The 15,474-nt window shown below is 37.4% G+C and overlaps 1 protein-coding gene across 1 annotated transcript; it reads right to left on the bottom strand.

Moving 5' to 3' along the window:
- Positions 1-2,328: 2,328 nt before the first annotated feature.
- On the bottom strand, positions 2,329-15,300 carry LOC103716549 (T-complex protein 1 subunit alpha-like). The gene is given in 19 exon segments (XM_039120538.1): positions 2,329-2,670; positions 3,018-3,061; positions 3,064-3,107; positions 3,667-3,775; positions 3,862-3,912; positions 3,915-3,984; positions 4,419-4,523; positions 4,629-4,763; positions 7,319-7,405; positions 8,187-8,283; positions 9,558-9,775; positions 10,245-10,310; positions 11,186-11,281; positions 11,398-11,448; positions 11,624-11,683; positions 11,810-11,896; positions 12,005-12,094; positions 14,901-14,965; positions 15,083-15,300. Coding segments are annotated over 19 exon segments (1,635 nt in total). The 5' UTR covers positions 15,156-15,300; the 3' UTR covers positions 2,329-2,583.
- Positions 15,301-15,474: the final 174 nt, after the last annotated feature.

Below are 15,474 nucleotides of genomic sequence, written 5' to 3'. Positions count from 1 at the left end.
AATCCGTGTTCGCCCAAGTGGGAGAATGTTAGAATAATCAAAATATGAGCTTACACTGATTCGTATTTTTGTTTATAAAACGGTTAACGTATGGCTCAGAATGGTACTATTAAGCCCAATATGATGTGTGATTATTTGTTTTATGGCTTTGGTGCACCTTGATGTATAGATTGAGTCCTATTTATTGTGTACTTTTGGTATGTAGGCCAGGAAACCCAATTAGGTTTGGAGCCTTAATGGAAGCTCCTTTATGTTCCATATATAAGCTAGGTCCCCCTCTTCTCTCCGTATGGTTATAGCTTCCCCATAACGGCTACCTTTGTGAGGAGCAAGGAAGGAAGATCCAGCCACTATTATTCCAGGTGATTAAAAACGTATTCAATAGTCTCCGCAGGTATATCTTTCAAACTTGAATACGCATGTTGTGATCTAATCTTAGCAGTTATTATTTATATTAACAATCTCATAGAAACGAGAGTTATGATGGGTTTGAATTAAATAGTAGGACAATAGTGTCGAAAGAAAATACGTTTGAATTGAAATGTTAATAAAGAAAAAAAGCTGGTGGCTAGTTAGCCATTCACATACCACAGCTGTATGGCTCACATCTATTGAGGAAACAAGATTATTGTTCCTTTAGATCGCTCGCTTGCATTTCTAGCATATGATACGAAAAGAAGATGCCAGTAAAGCTTGAGCATGGGTCTTGCACAGAATGTATCCAAGATTTTATAAACCCATTCTATTTCAGTCGGGAGAAAAATAATAATGCTATAGCATTTTGTCAAGCATGATACTTGGTAAAACAATTCGATATTGAGAACTATATATCTGTGCCTGCTGCTGTTGTATTCTGAAAATACACTCCATCAGGGATATTGGCTCCAACCCTGGAGTATTTCTTCAAAGAAAAGTAACAAGTGCAAAATATCTCAGCAAGCTGTTCCATCATAAGTTGTCGCCACTTTTATCATCCAATAGAGCTAAATGCTCAAACTCCAGTTATTGTTCGTGATAGTTGTTTTGCCATAATGCTCCGCATTCCTTGACGACTTTGAGTATATCTTTGTTTGTATCTTCCATGTTATCCATCTCCAGGCCTCGCTAGGTATGCTTGTTGCTTGATCTTGTACCTCTGCGTGTCTTACAGAACACAAAGAAAACCTGACTGAAGTTGCATGACTACAAGAAAGAGATTTCGTAGTATCATCAGAAGCAGACTATAGGCTGAAGGAAGCCCTCAATCTGCTAGGGGAGGGTATGGATCAAAAGGGTGAAATGTTGTTTTCATGCTGTTTTTACCTTTATGGAGCTTGCATTTTGGTGCCTCCTCGTGTTAGATGCCGCCACTCCAATATTTTTTTGAGGTGGATCTCTGTCTGGCTGTTTCCCCGCTACTTCAATTGAATGTATTTCTGTTCCTCAATCATAAAAGATACAGAATTCTGCGCATCAGAATTATAATGATACAAGATTACGTGCACAGATTAATTAAGAATGATTTCCATCTCTAGGATCTGGTGATATCAGAAGTTGCAGTCATCTCAGAATCGCAAGAATGTTCACCATCTTGCTTCTGACCTGGAAGGCCTATGTGAAGGGCTGATCTGAATAAGATCACTTCGCCATTCATTCCAACGGACAGGATGCGATCGAAGCTTTCTATTGGTTCCTGCAACATGCTCTTGGGTGCACATAACACTTCCCCGGACAGTTTCGGAAGTAACACAAATCTCAATTCTCACCAAGAAGTAAAAATAGCTATGCCAACATGGGAGTAATTTTCCCATGATCCACTATTAGACACTGTACGGTACAAATACAGGTAACTCACCACAAAGTATATATCGGTGTGCCACCTTTCAGTGAATTTCCGTTCTGCTTGACAATATCTCCACTCTCCATGATTGCCTCCAAAACTCCACCACTGTTCACTCAAAAAAGCAGGCTCAGAAACTTCCCACTCTTGAAACGTAAATATTTCCACTTGGAATGCATGGAGAGGCAGGCTCATAAAAACCACGGCCATTCAGACTTGGCCTTCATCAAACCGGTAAGTCAAGCATATGCGCTGCCTAGAGTCTCATTCGCAAAGCAACCGGTTCTTAGGCTTCTATAACATCATTAAACCTTAACAGACCAATATGAAGCAGACTACTGACAGATCGGTTACATTAATTTAGGTCATTAACCAAAACTTGGAAGAAATTTCTTAATGTCAATCTGTTAGCATGACTTGACAAGCTGTTGTATCATGTATATTCAGCATTACGGCATCCAATCTATCATTCGGTTAAAGGAAACCATTCAATAATCAAACCTCGGAGATTACAGAACAAGAACAATTCTCAGCTCTAACTACTATGAGATGGCACAACAATTGAACTGCAGAGAGCACTTGTTAACATTTTACTGTGTCAAAACATAGGAAATCTGTAAGTCTATGAGCACCCCAATCATCATTTACCACAATTGACATACATGACGCAGAAGTTCCCATCTCTAGATCAATGGAATCACAAGAAACTACCAAGAATCACAAAACTGTAAATTTGGTTACATTAAGGCCACCAAAACTAATATCTAATCATCTTCATTCTGCTGTTCATCTTTGATGAGCCTGATCATATCATCGATCCTCAGAATTGTAATGGCTGCCTCAGTTGCAAACTGCACCAAAAATATTTGGCAAGAATCTTAACAATTGAGACAAGATAATAGAGTTATAGTACTCGTGCATTTAAAGAGAAGCAACCAATGAGGTATTTCCACAGGAGGCTGGTTGCCCCAACTCACAATCCAACATAACAAGGTTATGGAACAAATTGGTTGCTAATACAGTTCAGTTTCTTTTTTCAACTACTACAATAACTGGAGTTGCGATCCACTAGTAGCATCATAGTGCACCTCATTTTTATGCATCATCCCTTCTTGATTTTTTGTGGACAAATTGTCTGTAAACAAAAGCCCACTAATCCTTGATCGATAACATCATCAAATCAAAATGTTTTCCTTACCTGTATTATCTTCACTTTGCTCATTGCAGGCTCAATAACTCCAGCTCTAAGTTATTGCGGATTGTACCCTTTGATAGGTCTAGACCCATACTACAAAAAAGTAGAAGGAGAAGACGTCAATGAAATTTGCAACCCCTAGATAGTCCAGACCCGCACTACCAAAAAGTAAAAGGAGAAGGCATCAATGAAATTACAAAGCAGTAAACGTTATAATAAAAGGGACAGCATATTCTTCAGATGATCTTCCCATGACCGAAAAAATTTCATCCATACAAACAAGTTCAAAATGAACTGATTGTTGATATTGTGGGTGAGCATTCAATACTATGATGATTTCAAATTAAAAGTACCAACTAATCCACTAGATGATTTTTTGAGTATCAATTAAATGAATTCAATGCGATATGGAAAAGAAGCATTAAAGACGAGGATCCTAACCATAACCACCGAGCCTTGTAACTTTTCACACAAGATCAAGCCTTTAATTTTGGAATTCTTTATGTAAGTAGTCTGATATGCTTGAATTTGCTTTATCATTACAACATGGGACTAACATATTATTGTAAATAAGAATGAACTAGCAAATGATTTTTTTTTTTTTTGTTGGTTGTGGGGGGAGGGAGGGTGGCATTATGATGCTTCAAAATACCTTGAAAGATGCTGCTTATCTGCTTTCGTTTGGGCAGTATGGTGGTAAGCCCGGAGTTTTGCAACTAATTCAGTCGCATCTTTTGCAGCATTCACAGCAAGTACCTGTGACCCACAAGTTTATGCTTCTATTTCAATCAAAGGGGGCAAAAAAAAAAAAGACGTTTATTCACAGATGCAGCTATAGAAAACCTTAGTATTATCAGAAGAGACTCAGCAAATTCTGCAATTGCCAGCTGCTCCCTAATCCCAATGTTGTAGCAAGGTACTCGAGGTACACAGACAATGCAGCCTCCACTGCACCACCGCCAGCAACAACCTACATCACCAATTGATGTGAGAAACTGCTGTAGTAGTGAATGATAAAATTATGATTGATGTTTGGGCTTCATGTATACAACTAAATCTTTAATAACCTCTCAACAAAGCAGTTGTTAAAATAATCCATAGTTTGAAATATATTGGAAGCAAGGTCAGAAGAAATGTTCCCTTTTTGATCTCTCGAGTTCTAAACTGAAGAATATTTTCTGTTCTATCTATTTCACAAACAATACCAAGTGCAATCAACTAACAAGGGCATGCCCTTTCTAAGTAAAATTGGACACCAAATATGGAAATGTAATCATTTTGAAAAAGCAAATTTTCTGTTTTATTACCTCCCAAGTGAGGAAATGCTATGTCTAGCAAATTATCTTTTGATATTTAGAACACAGAGAACCAAAAATTCTGAGCCACAAATCAATATCAGGTTACCGTGTTAGACTCAAGGGTCCTCTTCACAATGGACAATGCATCATGCAAAGATCGATCCATCTCATCAAGCATATAGTCATTTGCACCTCTAAGTATCAATGAGACCTGAGGAAGAAGAAAAGAAAAAATATCAATGCCATGCATTACTCCAGACATGGATTTCAGCAAGCAGGCTCCAAGTCAGATGAAGATGAAGTGACGAAAACTAACCGCGCTTGTATTTTTAGTGCCCTTCACCAGAATTACATCATCATCAGCAATTCGTTCCTCCACAACTTCATCAGCATATCCAAGAAATGATAAATCAAATGTTTCCTCTCCTTCCATGTCAGCAAATGTGGACACCTGTAGGGTAAAAATTTCTAATTTTAACAAATTAACCTGATACCGGACTCAAATTCAAGCGCATGAATAATGGATTGGGTAATGCATTTAAGTAAAAACTGAAAGTGTTTTTTCCTTATGGGCAATGACAAAGTTTATAGGTATTTATGTTTTTGTTTCCTGTGCAATATGCGCATTTATGTTTTCAGAACATGCAGGTGTGTAGGCAAACTGTGGTACAAAAGCACAGCTTAAAAAGCAACATAATTGTGATCTTTTTTCCAAAAAATGTACCAAGGAGCAACCATGCAAAAGGCGTTCTATTTAGTTCATACTGCTTTAGGACATATATGGTAAGGAAAATCCAAAATTCAATAGTCAAGAACGTTGATGATGAAGTTGCAGGAATACCAAAAGCAAAAATAAACTTCATCAAGGAGTTAATAAACAAAATAGCTCTCTATTCCTTTCAAGCAAGCATAGATGGCAACAGGACCTTTTTACAGGCACCTTCCTGCAGCAAGGTCATCTATATCACATTTGTTTCAAAAAGTAACTATAGAATGTAACTCAACTATTTTTACTTCACTCTTTCCTCCTTTTCAAGAGGAAAAACATAACTGTTGAATCTCTAAAACTAAAGGTTCTCTTTATCAATTAAAATAGATGTTTAATAATTTAGAAGACCCTATTACATGCTCTATTACTCCAACTGATGGGTGTTCAGTTTCATAATCCGTGATATATATGCATTATGGAGAATTTGCATTCCAAAGACATCTTTGATGGCAGAGTAGCTAACCCTTCTACAACAGCATTGGCTAATGCTACCAAAGGCAAACAAGTAGGCCATTAAGCTGACGACATTGCCGGTAATTCATGATAATAGCATGGCCTAGGAAACCATGCTGAGGAGATAAGATGGCTAAAATTCTTGGCAGAAGGTATTGATCATCTTCAAAGATGTATTATGGATATATCATGCCATCAAACAACACCCCAGCATGTCAGTCTGCCCTCACACCTGCTAAGCCCATAACCATAGTCCAATGCCCAGGAGCACTGAGTTCCTCTCCACTGTTAGTTTATCACATCCAACCACTTCAAATTGCACGGTCAATGAAAATTCTAAGGATGAGATGGTGCTCCTAAGTTTAGGCTCCCAACTATGTCAGATTTCTCCATGTTTGAATTATCTCATCCAATAATCCTCATATAGGCTTGCATAAGATCACTAATGCAAACATACAGGATGATAAGGTATAGCATCAATTGCAAGGTTTTGGAGAAACACGATGTGATGCCGCTCCAGAGATTAGCATAAAGCTGTCGGCATAACTAAGGAATGACTTAATCAAATCCAAAGATCATAATCCCAAATTATTCCAAAAACCCAATATCACATGTTCAATATTATTGCCATTAATTCATATAGCCGAGGACAACTGTTTAATATTATTCATGACAAGACAGGAAAGTAACTAACAACTTGATCATTGTTTTCCTAATTAAGTGATTTGTTACTTGATCATTGCCAATTAGTTTTTAAAATTTAACTTTCTTCCTAAAGTCACTTTCCTGTAATTTTTTATTTGTAAAGTGCTCTTAAGCAATTTTTATCTTAATTTATTATATTCATCATATTTTAAAATAAAGAATTTGCAGAAATATAGTCCTACAATTTATTAAAGGATCAATTCTAGTTCATAAGGGGATATCAACAAATAAAGCAAGATATTATACTATTTAATACTCAAGCAGGTGCATATTAATTGTGTTGCAAAGAAAATCTAAAAGAAGCAAAGATTTAGAAGGCAAGGTGCCCTTAAGGTAAGCCCCATGAGGACCAACATCCTGCATTGTTGGATTGACATTTGATACCATGGGCAGGGTAATGCCAAAGACAGACTGTCCAGATATTTTGAAAATCTCAATCTAAGAGGGCTCAGTACTCCTCACAAAGCTTACCATGTGGTGAACCTCATCGATGTTCTCAAACCAACTGGTAAAAACCACCCAGGTGTAGTAGCTTTTTGAAATACTTGAAAGTGACATCTTGGGAACATCAAAAACTCTACCTCACCTCAAGATATTTTACCTGAATTTTCTCTTTTATACATACAGTAGTCATAGCAAGTAACAAACATAACAAATTAGTTACTTCAAAACAAGAAGAAAAAAATCACACCAGACACTTTCTTAAAAAAGGCATTAAAAATCCATGGTAAATCAAACTGTGAAAACATTTCCACCAAAATTTTGAAGGATAAAAAGGATAGATGAAATGGAAAAAAAGTATTTAATTCTTTTGTCAATTACCTACATAAATAAACCTACCATGCTATAGTAGTGCATTCAAGAACATGATTTCCAGAATGTGTCATTAAACAAAATAACAAAATTGGAATAGCATCTACAGAGTTATTTAAAACAAGAACACTTATCATGCAGCAATAAAAAATATGCAGAACAAATGTAAAATGAAACCGATGCATGCCCAAATTTCTAAGAATGCATTCCAACTTTCAAAAATCATCAAAATTCATATCTCTATAACAGAAAGAATGGAAAAATACCGCAGTTGCACCAGTGGCCTTGGCAACATGACGCAAATCCTCTTTGCGAACACGCCTCACAGCAATAGCCCCAGCCTCCACAAAATACTGCAATAACATTTATTTAAAAACATGACATAAAAGCACCATAATCAAAGTATGCATGTTCTTGTGTCATAGATCATAAGAGTCAGGGACAAGCTAAAAGGTCATCATACAGCAGCATGGATATCCATCCAAGTAAAACAGTAGAGAATAAGTTTGCATGTACAAGCTCTGCAACAAAACAAGACTCAGGAGTGGCATAACTCGTCTAAACAGATACTAGCACACATGGAGAAAGGAGATTTAGGAAGGAGGCATTGGGTGCATGTGTGCATGCCCATGAGAGAGAGAGAGAGATCACCAAAAGTAGAAAAGGAAGGTTAGTGAGACAGGATAAGAAGGCAGTTTCTTCCTCTCAGCAAAAAGTAAAATGCAAGAATGGCTGCCACTGGGTCATAAAAATACACAAATGACATTTATAATTATCAACAACTTGGACAATTGGTGCATACCAGCATAGCAACTCAAGTCATACCCAACAACATTCATTCATGGATTGTGTCACAGTAAGCATCGTTACATTTCTTTAGCATATATTATTCTGGTATATCATCAAAGAGATTGATAGAAGAACAGAAGTTCAACACAATGAAGCAATTTCTACAGCTAGGATCAGAATCAAAAACATATTAAATACCTAGGCAACCTAGCCAAATTCAATTGTATAACATAACTGTTGCCAATTTCAGAAAAAAATGTATGCGCAAGAATGCAAACTCCAATATAAAGGCACATATTCATACATGCATATTTGCACAGAGAAATAACTAAAGAAAAAACATGCCTTTAGTGACATATCATCAATTCCTTTGGTAGTCAGTACAACATTAGCGCCTGCTTTTATAATTTTCTCGATTCGCTCTTTTGTTATGTCAGCTTCTCTGCAAAAAGAGAGAGGTCATTAAGGTTCTTGGTAATGTAAATGACAAGCTGAATAAAAGCGTAAGGAAGCATGTATGAATTAATTTACAAAAAAAGGCAGTTCTAGCAACTTCATATAAAGAAATACTCAGCATAGATAATACAGCCAACCAGGGGCCATAATATTTATAGCAAAAATTTGGTAAGAAGTATAAATCAAAGAAGTTTGAGTAGAGACTCAAATTGACCACATGTAAAAAATGTTTCATAACAGCCTATCTGATTGAAGTGTAATTCCAAAATCATAAATGGCGTTCTCCCCTATCCATGGATGTTTGGTTGTTTTCACAACAAAATCCTTTCGCAAGGACAAAGGTCCCACAAAAACATGTGGAACATGCCCAAAAAATAATAATAATAATAAATAGCACAGTGACCTCGGTGGATCAAATTCATGCTTGGACATTACTCTGCTATGATATCCTCAGCTTGCATTACCATCATAGATCTCCCTTGAGAGCTTACAATTCCATATGACAATATTAATGCTTAGCGAACACAGTACATACATAATCGTAGTTATAACCATGACTTTGAGCCTTCCCCCAGAGGGTCAGTTTTATGAATCCTCGTTCACCAAGCATTCCTACTTAGGGATACCTTTTATGTTTTTTTTCTGAGCCTTTTCAATTCACAACATAGTGGATATAATTCATTAAATTTAACTTCTCTTTCTGAAACTAATAACCTGTATTTCTTAAACCATGCCAGATAATATTGAGAAGCATTTAGCTCAAATAAGATTGCGATAAGATAGATTTATTGTGTGCTACCTCATATATTTTTGTATTGCTTCAGTGTGCTACCTCATAAATTTGTGTTGCTTCACAGTTTGTATGTAAACTACACTTTAATGGTGGGAGAGCTTGAAAACTTCTCGCTACTGATCTCCACCCATAGAAGGATGATTCTGCAAGTAGTGTGGCCTGCCACACAGAAACGTGACCCTTCATTCCTAGTGCAGTTTGGAGTTAAGTTGTTTTACAATAGGCTTTGCCAAGTTGTATATTGTCATATTACCATCCATAGTAATACTCACTCCATTATTAGATGATTCAGCAGTGCAAGATAGACAGAACTAACAATAGATTTGTTGAGAAAAGAGACAGAAATATACATACTACGTAGTACGTGCATAACTTGCAGAGCAAAAGCTGTGAACAACTATTTCTAAATCAGTTACAGGACAAAAATTTAATGCAAGCACAAGAATTATATTCGAACTAAAAATCACCTTTCACGAATTTTTTCAAGCTCTCTAGGATCAGTGACCAAGACTTGAACACCCATTTGCATTTTTGTCTTCTGGAGATTAAAATCAAGACATGCAATTCTTGCAGGAGCAACTCTTGTAGGCATTCCTTGAGCTGCACGGCCTGTATTTAAAGCATAGCCATTAAGCAAGTAGCTATCTTTGGCACTTTTTCCATGAGCTTTCAAGATATTTATGCCCTGCATAAAGGGAGAAAATAAAAAGGCAAGGTAATTGTATCAGAACAGAGGTACAAGAGAATACAAAAACAAGCCAGCATCCAGGGCCAGCATGACAACTCTAATATAGAGTAGGTAATAGGAATTCAAACATTTAAACTGTGACATTCTAGAATCTTTATAAACGGGCAACTCAAAACTTAAAAATGACAGGCTACTGAATAATAAAAAAAAATAACATCTAATTTTAGGAAAACAAAACTACCGGATCTCTGAATATTTGAAGTTTGGCCCAATAAGCATTAAATACAGTATACAGCAAACGATTTAACTTAGATATGCAAATGAATGAGATATCATCCAAAGATCTAACCTGAAGAACTTGAACTCATTCAGGATGAATCAGATTCTGTAGTGTTCATATCAATAAGCATGATTTGGAAAGGCACAATGTGAACCGAGAAAAGACAGCAATTCTTTAGGAACTAACCTTAATCGGATATTTAACTTCTCCCCTCGCATTTGTAGTCTTCACAGCTTGAACTGCATCTACAACCTATAAAGAGAGGAAAAAAGGAAGTTACGGTGACAGAACAAACAGTTGCAGATCCTGAACATAAAAAAAAATCCAACCAAACTTATGCTCAAGCCTTGGGTCTGCAAAGAAATGACAGAGCCCCATGTACCATTAAGATAGAAACTATGTTGCTCCTCTTGGCAAGCCAAGGTTCCCAGGCAGATGACAGCCAGAACAATAAGATCCAAACCATGACTATCTTCCTAAAGAGTTGGTTTCTTAAACATGAACTAAATGTAACCCTAGATATAACTAAATGTATCATTTAGAACAATAAGAAGCCTTTACATTATAATACACTAAAGTCCACCATGACCAATGCGGGTGTCAGGAATCTTTTTTCATTTTCCTTTATTTTAGGGAATCCGGCTTGGGGGGCAGGGGTCTGAGAGGTGCCCTGATGCAGAACCTTTTTGTTTCTTTTGTGAACACAAGATCTGTGAAGGTGCGCATGGGAAATGGGGAATGCAGCAATTTTTTCCCGAGTAAATGCTGAAGCAGCGAAGGCTTCAGACTTTGGAGGTCAGCCATGTGAAGCTGGCCTCCAAGCCTTTTCCATTAATATAGTAGAAGATACATTTTTTAATAATTTGTTCTATGGTTTTGGTTTCCAAACCCCAATAAATGAAACTGAAGGAAATCACTTGCCTCTCTCCTCTATGCTTTCCCACTTTAAGGGAAAAAGCAAATGTCAAACACTACTATAATTAAAGCAGGATAGTTGAAAGGGATCCAACTATCACAGTATGCCAACAAAAAAAAAATCTCACGGCCACCACAACATGCACAAAACTATTTCATAGGGTAATACATCTTGCTCAAAATACAAGGTGAAGCAATTGCATCAAGCTCACCAAATTTGCAAAGAAATCACTGTCACTGCCGATTAATTTTGAAGACATGCTTGTCTTTGCACAGTTTATGAGGGAATCTTTTCCAAGCTTTTCAACCTGAAGACGCATAAATTTATTATGAGTAAGCAAGAACATTGCATAAGCTTTTGACTGAATTTAGAAAGAATATGAGTGTGGACACCGATATATTAATTGGTCAAAGAAGTTAATACCTTTACAGCCAGTTTTTCCTCAACATACTTGCAGGCCTCTCTCATTGCAAGCTGATTGACAACAAAGTGGTACCAACACATGTTAGAGATACAAAATTAAACCTTCAACCGGACTGACTATAACCATAACCATAAGACAGAAAATGAAGTATAGGAACATGAAAATCCAAAAATATAGAATCTGAACAGTGCTAAACATATCATCAATCAAAAGTACAAAACTCACCCTGTAGCCACTGATTATAGATGTTGGATGAATTTTGTTTCTTACAAGATCATTGCCTCTCTGCAGTAAAATATAAATATGGTAAGATGTTGGAATACTGAATGATGTTCCCAAATGGCTTATGGTACTACAACTGCAACTATAGTTGCATCATAATCTGAACCATAAGATCTAGTTGCACATCACCTTTAGCAGCTCCGCAGCTACAATAACCACAGATGTTGTCCCATCTCCAACTTCTCGATCTTGAAGCTCAGCCAGCTCAACAAGAACCTAGCATCCCAAAACAGGAGCAGACATAGAGAATTTAAATCAGTGAATATAAGTAGGGAATAATACAGTTTAGAAGTAAGAAGGATGATCACATCTCGGATTATCTACCTTGGCAGCTGGATGCTCAACTTCTAACATTTTGAGTATTGTTGCACCATCATTAGTAATTGTCACATCACCGATGTCATCGACCAGCATCTGGATGGTTCATTAAGCAAAAAATTAAGTTTCCAGCATTTAAAAAACAAAACTTAGCAAATTGATTCATATAAAAAACATATATCGAATACACGAGAAGTCTTTCTTAAATGCAATAACCTTAAAATGATACATGATGTTTCAATCCAGATGTAGGCCAGCATATTCAAAATAAAGAACTCATAAAGAAAAGATAGAAATAGATTCTTGAGACATATGCGACAATATATATAATATGTGACATGCACTTTTTCAACAACCAAGCTTCCCAAGTCAATTCGCAGCTGAAAAAAAAAATACAAAGTGCACATCAATCCAACTTCCATGATACCAATTAAAGGCTCCAGCCCCTATGCACTTCTAATTTGTGTTTTATCTGTGCTACTGAGTTGTTGGTAGGTACCTCGCAGACTAGGTCAATACGAATCAAAAGGCGTTATGTACACCCGAGGATTGGGAGAAGTCTTGCAGTGGAAGTAGGCCCATGAATTAAGGCTTACAAGATGTTTCGAATTAACATAGGATCCAGTCAGATTAAAGGACACAATTGACACTAGAGTTCAGACTTCGGACTATGGTCTATCATACCACCCGATACGAGATGTGTCGTACTATCCGATACGGAGCGTACCATATCATACCAGAAGAAAACCAGTTCCAAACACACATTCAAGTCGGTACAAACCCCAAACCGAGACATATCACCTCGTACCAAAGTGTGTACTGGTCCGTACCGAAGCATACTGAGGTGCATACCGGCACGTACCGAGGCATACTGAGGTGCGTACCGGTCCGTACAGAGATAAAAATTGAAAAAAATGGTTGAAAAGTTATTTTGGCACAGAGATGTACCGTATCATACCATACCGAACTGATACCGTACCCGATACCGAGATTGTGGACCTTGCTTCAGACCATAAGTCCTTGTATCTATACCAACTTTGCTAGTCTGTGAAGGAGATGGACGACCTTAGAATTCAAGAATAAATTGGAAAAGAAAAGATTGAACAAAGGTAATGAATGTCAAGACCAAGGACAAGAATTAAAAAATAGGGGAAAAGGACAGAAATGAGGAGACATAAGAAGATAAATGGGCAAAAAATGTAGGAAACAGAGAATAGATAAGGAGGTAAGAATAATAGAAAGGTGTAAACAACAGGGGAAAGAAATGGAACAAAAAACATGAAAGAAATGGGAGAAACTAGAACAGTAGAACTCTTAGTAAGAAGTGGACCTAATTAGAGAAGCTAGATAGAGTGTGAAAGTAAAGATTTGATTCGAAAAAATAGATATTATGACAATATCAATATTATTTACCCACCATATGAATCTTAAACAGAGCAGATTATTGAAAGATATCCTCATAGTTAACCCTTGCATGCTAGTCCTTGGCTACTACGGTCTTTCATACAAGGCCTGTTGTTAGGGCTAATTTTAAATAAAAATACCATCTCAAAGGGTTGGTCCACTAGCTTCATCATAATGTAGAGCATCCAGCAAACTAAGTAGGTTTATCCTGTCTTGTCTAGGTTCTAGACTCTTAACTCCTGCGTGTTTACTCTTTCAACTAAACATGAATAATTGTTCTCAAAGCAATTACGCATTGATAATAAGAATACAGAAGAAGAGGCTCATAACTGACCTATGGTGTAGAAATCTACCACTAGAACTTCCAATTCTCCATAACTAAGCATTGCACTAGTTATTGCCTGCTCTTTTCCACAATAAACAGTACAAACTTTTTAATTTTTATTTCTTCCCTATAGCCCAGCTTTTTCTCTGTTTTTAATCAGTAAAAAGAAAAGAAGAAGCAGACTCTTAAACTTAGCTTTAAACAATTGTATGGACGAGAAGTTGGCCCCTCTGACTGAATTGAAAGGGCATGATGAAAGCAGCCCTAGATGATGAGCTTTTCAAATGTCTCAGGGTTGGTTTTATTATTTTATGTATCTTCTTCCATCATTACTCATTGGTTCCTACATAATGGCCAAGTATTCCAAAATGGAGAGTCCCATATAATAGTCCCACCATTTCATTCAAACCTTATAATTTTATATATCTTCTTTCATCATCAGTTCCTAAGCAATGGCCAAATATTCCAAAATGTAGAGTCCCATTTAATCATCCAGTATTCCATTCAAAACTTATTTGCTTCTCTTCTATGGCCCTTCAACCTAATCTAAAGCAAAGCTTGATATGAACCTTTTGAGTTTTTCCAAATTCAACTGTAATTGGTTTATCAAAATATTGATCAGAACCTTTTGTGCCCCAGTTATAACTTACATTTAATTAGAGTCACAGCATCCCCTCTTTTACATTGAACTTCTTGAGAGAAATAGAAAGAAAAATGAAAGAATGCCATAATCAGAAAAATATGATACATGAAAGTAATACAAGAACGGAAAAAAATCCACATGTGCTACTTATGCTCCTATAAGTGAATTCTGACATAAAAGAAAGGACATCATCTAAACCCAATCAAAATAAAATAACAGCAATAGAAACTAAGCAAAATACACATTTCCAGCCATTGTATAACAAAATATCTGGGCCCGGGGGGTGGGGGGGGGCGAAGAACACAATAAAACCATTTTGAAAATCAGAACATGTCTCCACCGGTTGTCTTGAAGAACACCTTTTCCTAATCTGTTGAGGCGCGACTTCAATCACAAGTTGCCATCCTTATGAATCCAATGCCATGTAAATCGGCCACGCAGCAGAATCCTCATCACTACAACCCTAAATTTCTCGAACCCAACAACTAAAAGTCTTTCTTTTCACCAAAGAACAAATCAAAGAGTGATACCTTGTCAAGACCGACCGGACCGAGCGACGACTTGACGATGTTGGCAACCGCCTGGCACGCCACCACTGCATCCCCAAGATAATGAAAAATATGATCCAAAGAAAATGACCGAAAATGAAGCTATTCCAGGGGATAACCCAAAGGTTTGAACCAAATCTCGAGATCTAGGTGAAGGAGAGTACCGTTCCGGGTGCGGACATCTTGGCCGGACTGGCGTTCTCCGAGGATGTCGGGAGTCTGGGCAGCGATCGCCATTACGGAACCTCGGCTGGGAGGTGGCTCCGACGAAAACCCTACTTTTGTGCTTGGCAGTGAGAGAGGGCAGGGTTTGAGTGGAGACGAGGGTCTGGAGAGTTCGAGAGGGAGGTTGGCGCTTATAGTGGGGTTTGGATTCTTGGCGTTAGGGTTGGAGACCTGGGGGCTGAGAGGTGGTAGAGTGCAACGCCCGTTGTCGAAACTCACGATAGCAACGCTCGCATGATTGGTTGAACCGTCGGGGCCCACTATTACAACCCGTGGGCTGGGGACACGCGTAGATGATCCTATACCAACAACGCGTTAGGTGCCATATCGG

The sequence above is a fragment of the Phoenix dactylifera genome, chromosome 2 (assembly GCF_009389715.1).
Source record: "Phoenix dactylifera cultivar Barhee BC4 chromosome 2, palm_55x_up_171113_PBpolish2nd_filt_p, whole genome shotgun sequence".
NCBI lineage: Eukaryota > Viridiplantae > Streptophyta > Magnoliopsida > Arecales > Arecaceae > Phoenix > Phoenix dactylifera.
Note: the sequence above shows the minus strand (reverse complement) of the source record. Positions and strands in the feature narration are given on the sequence as shown.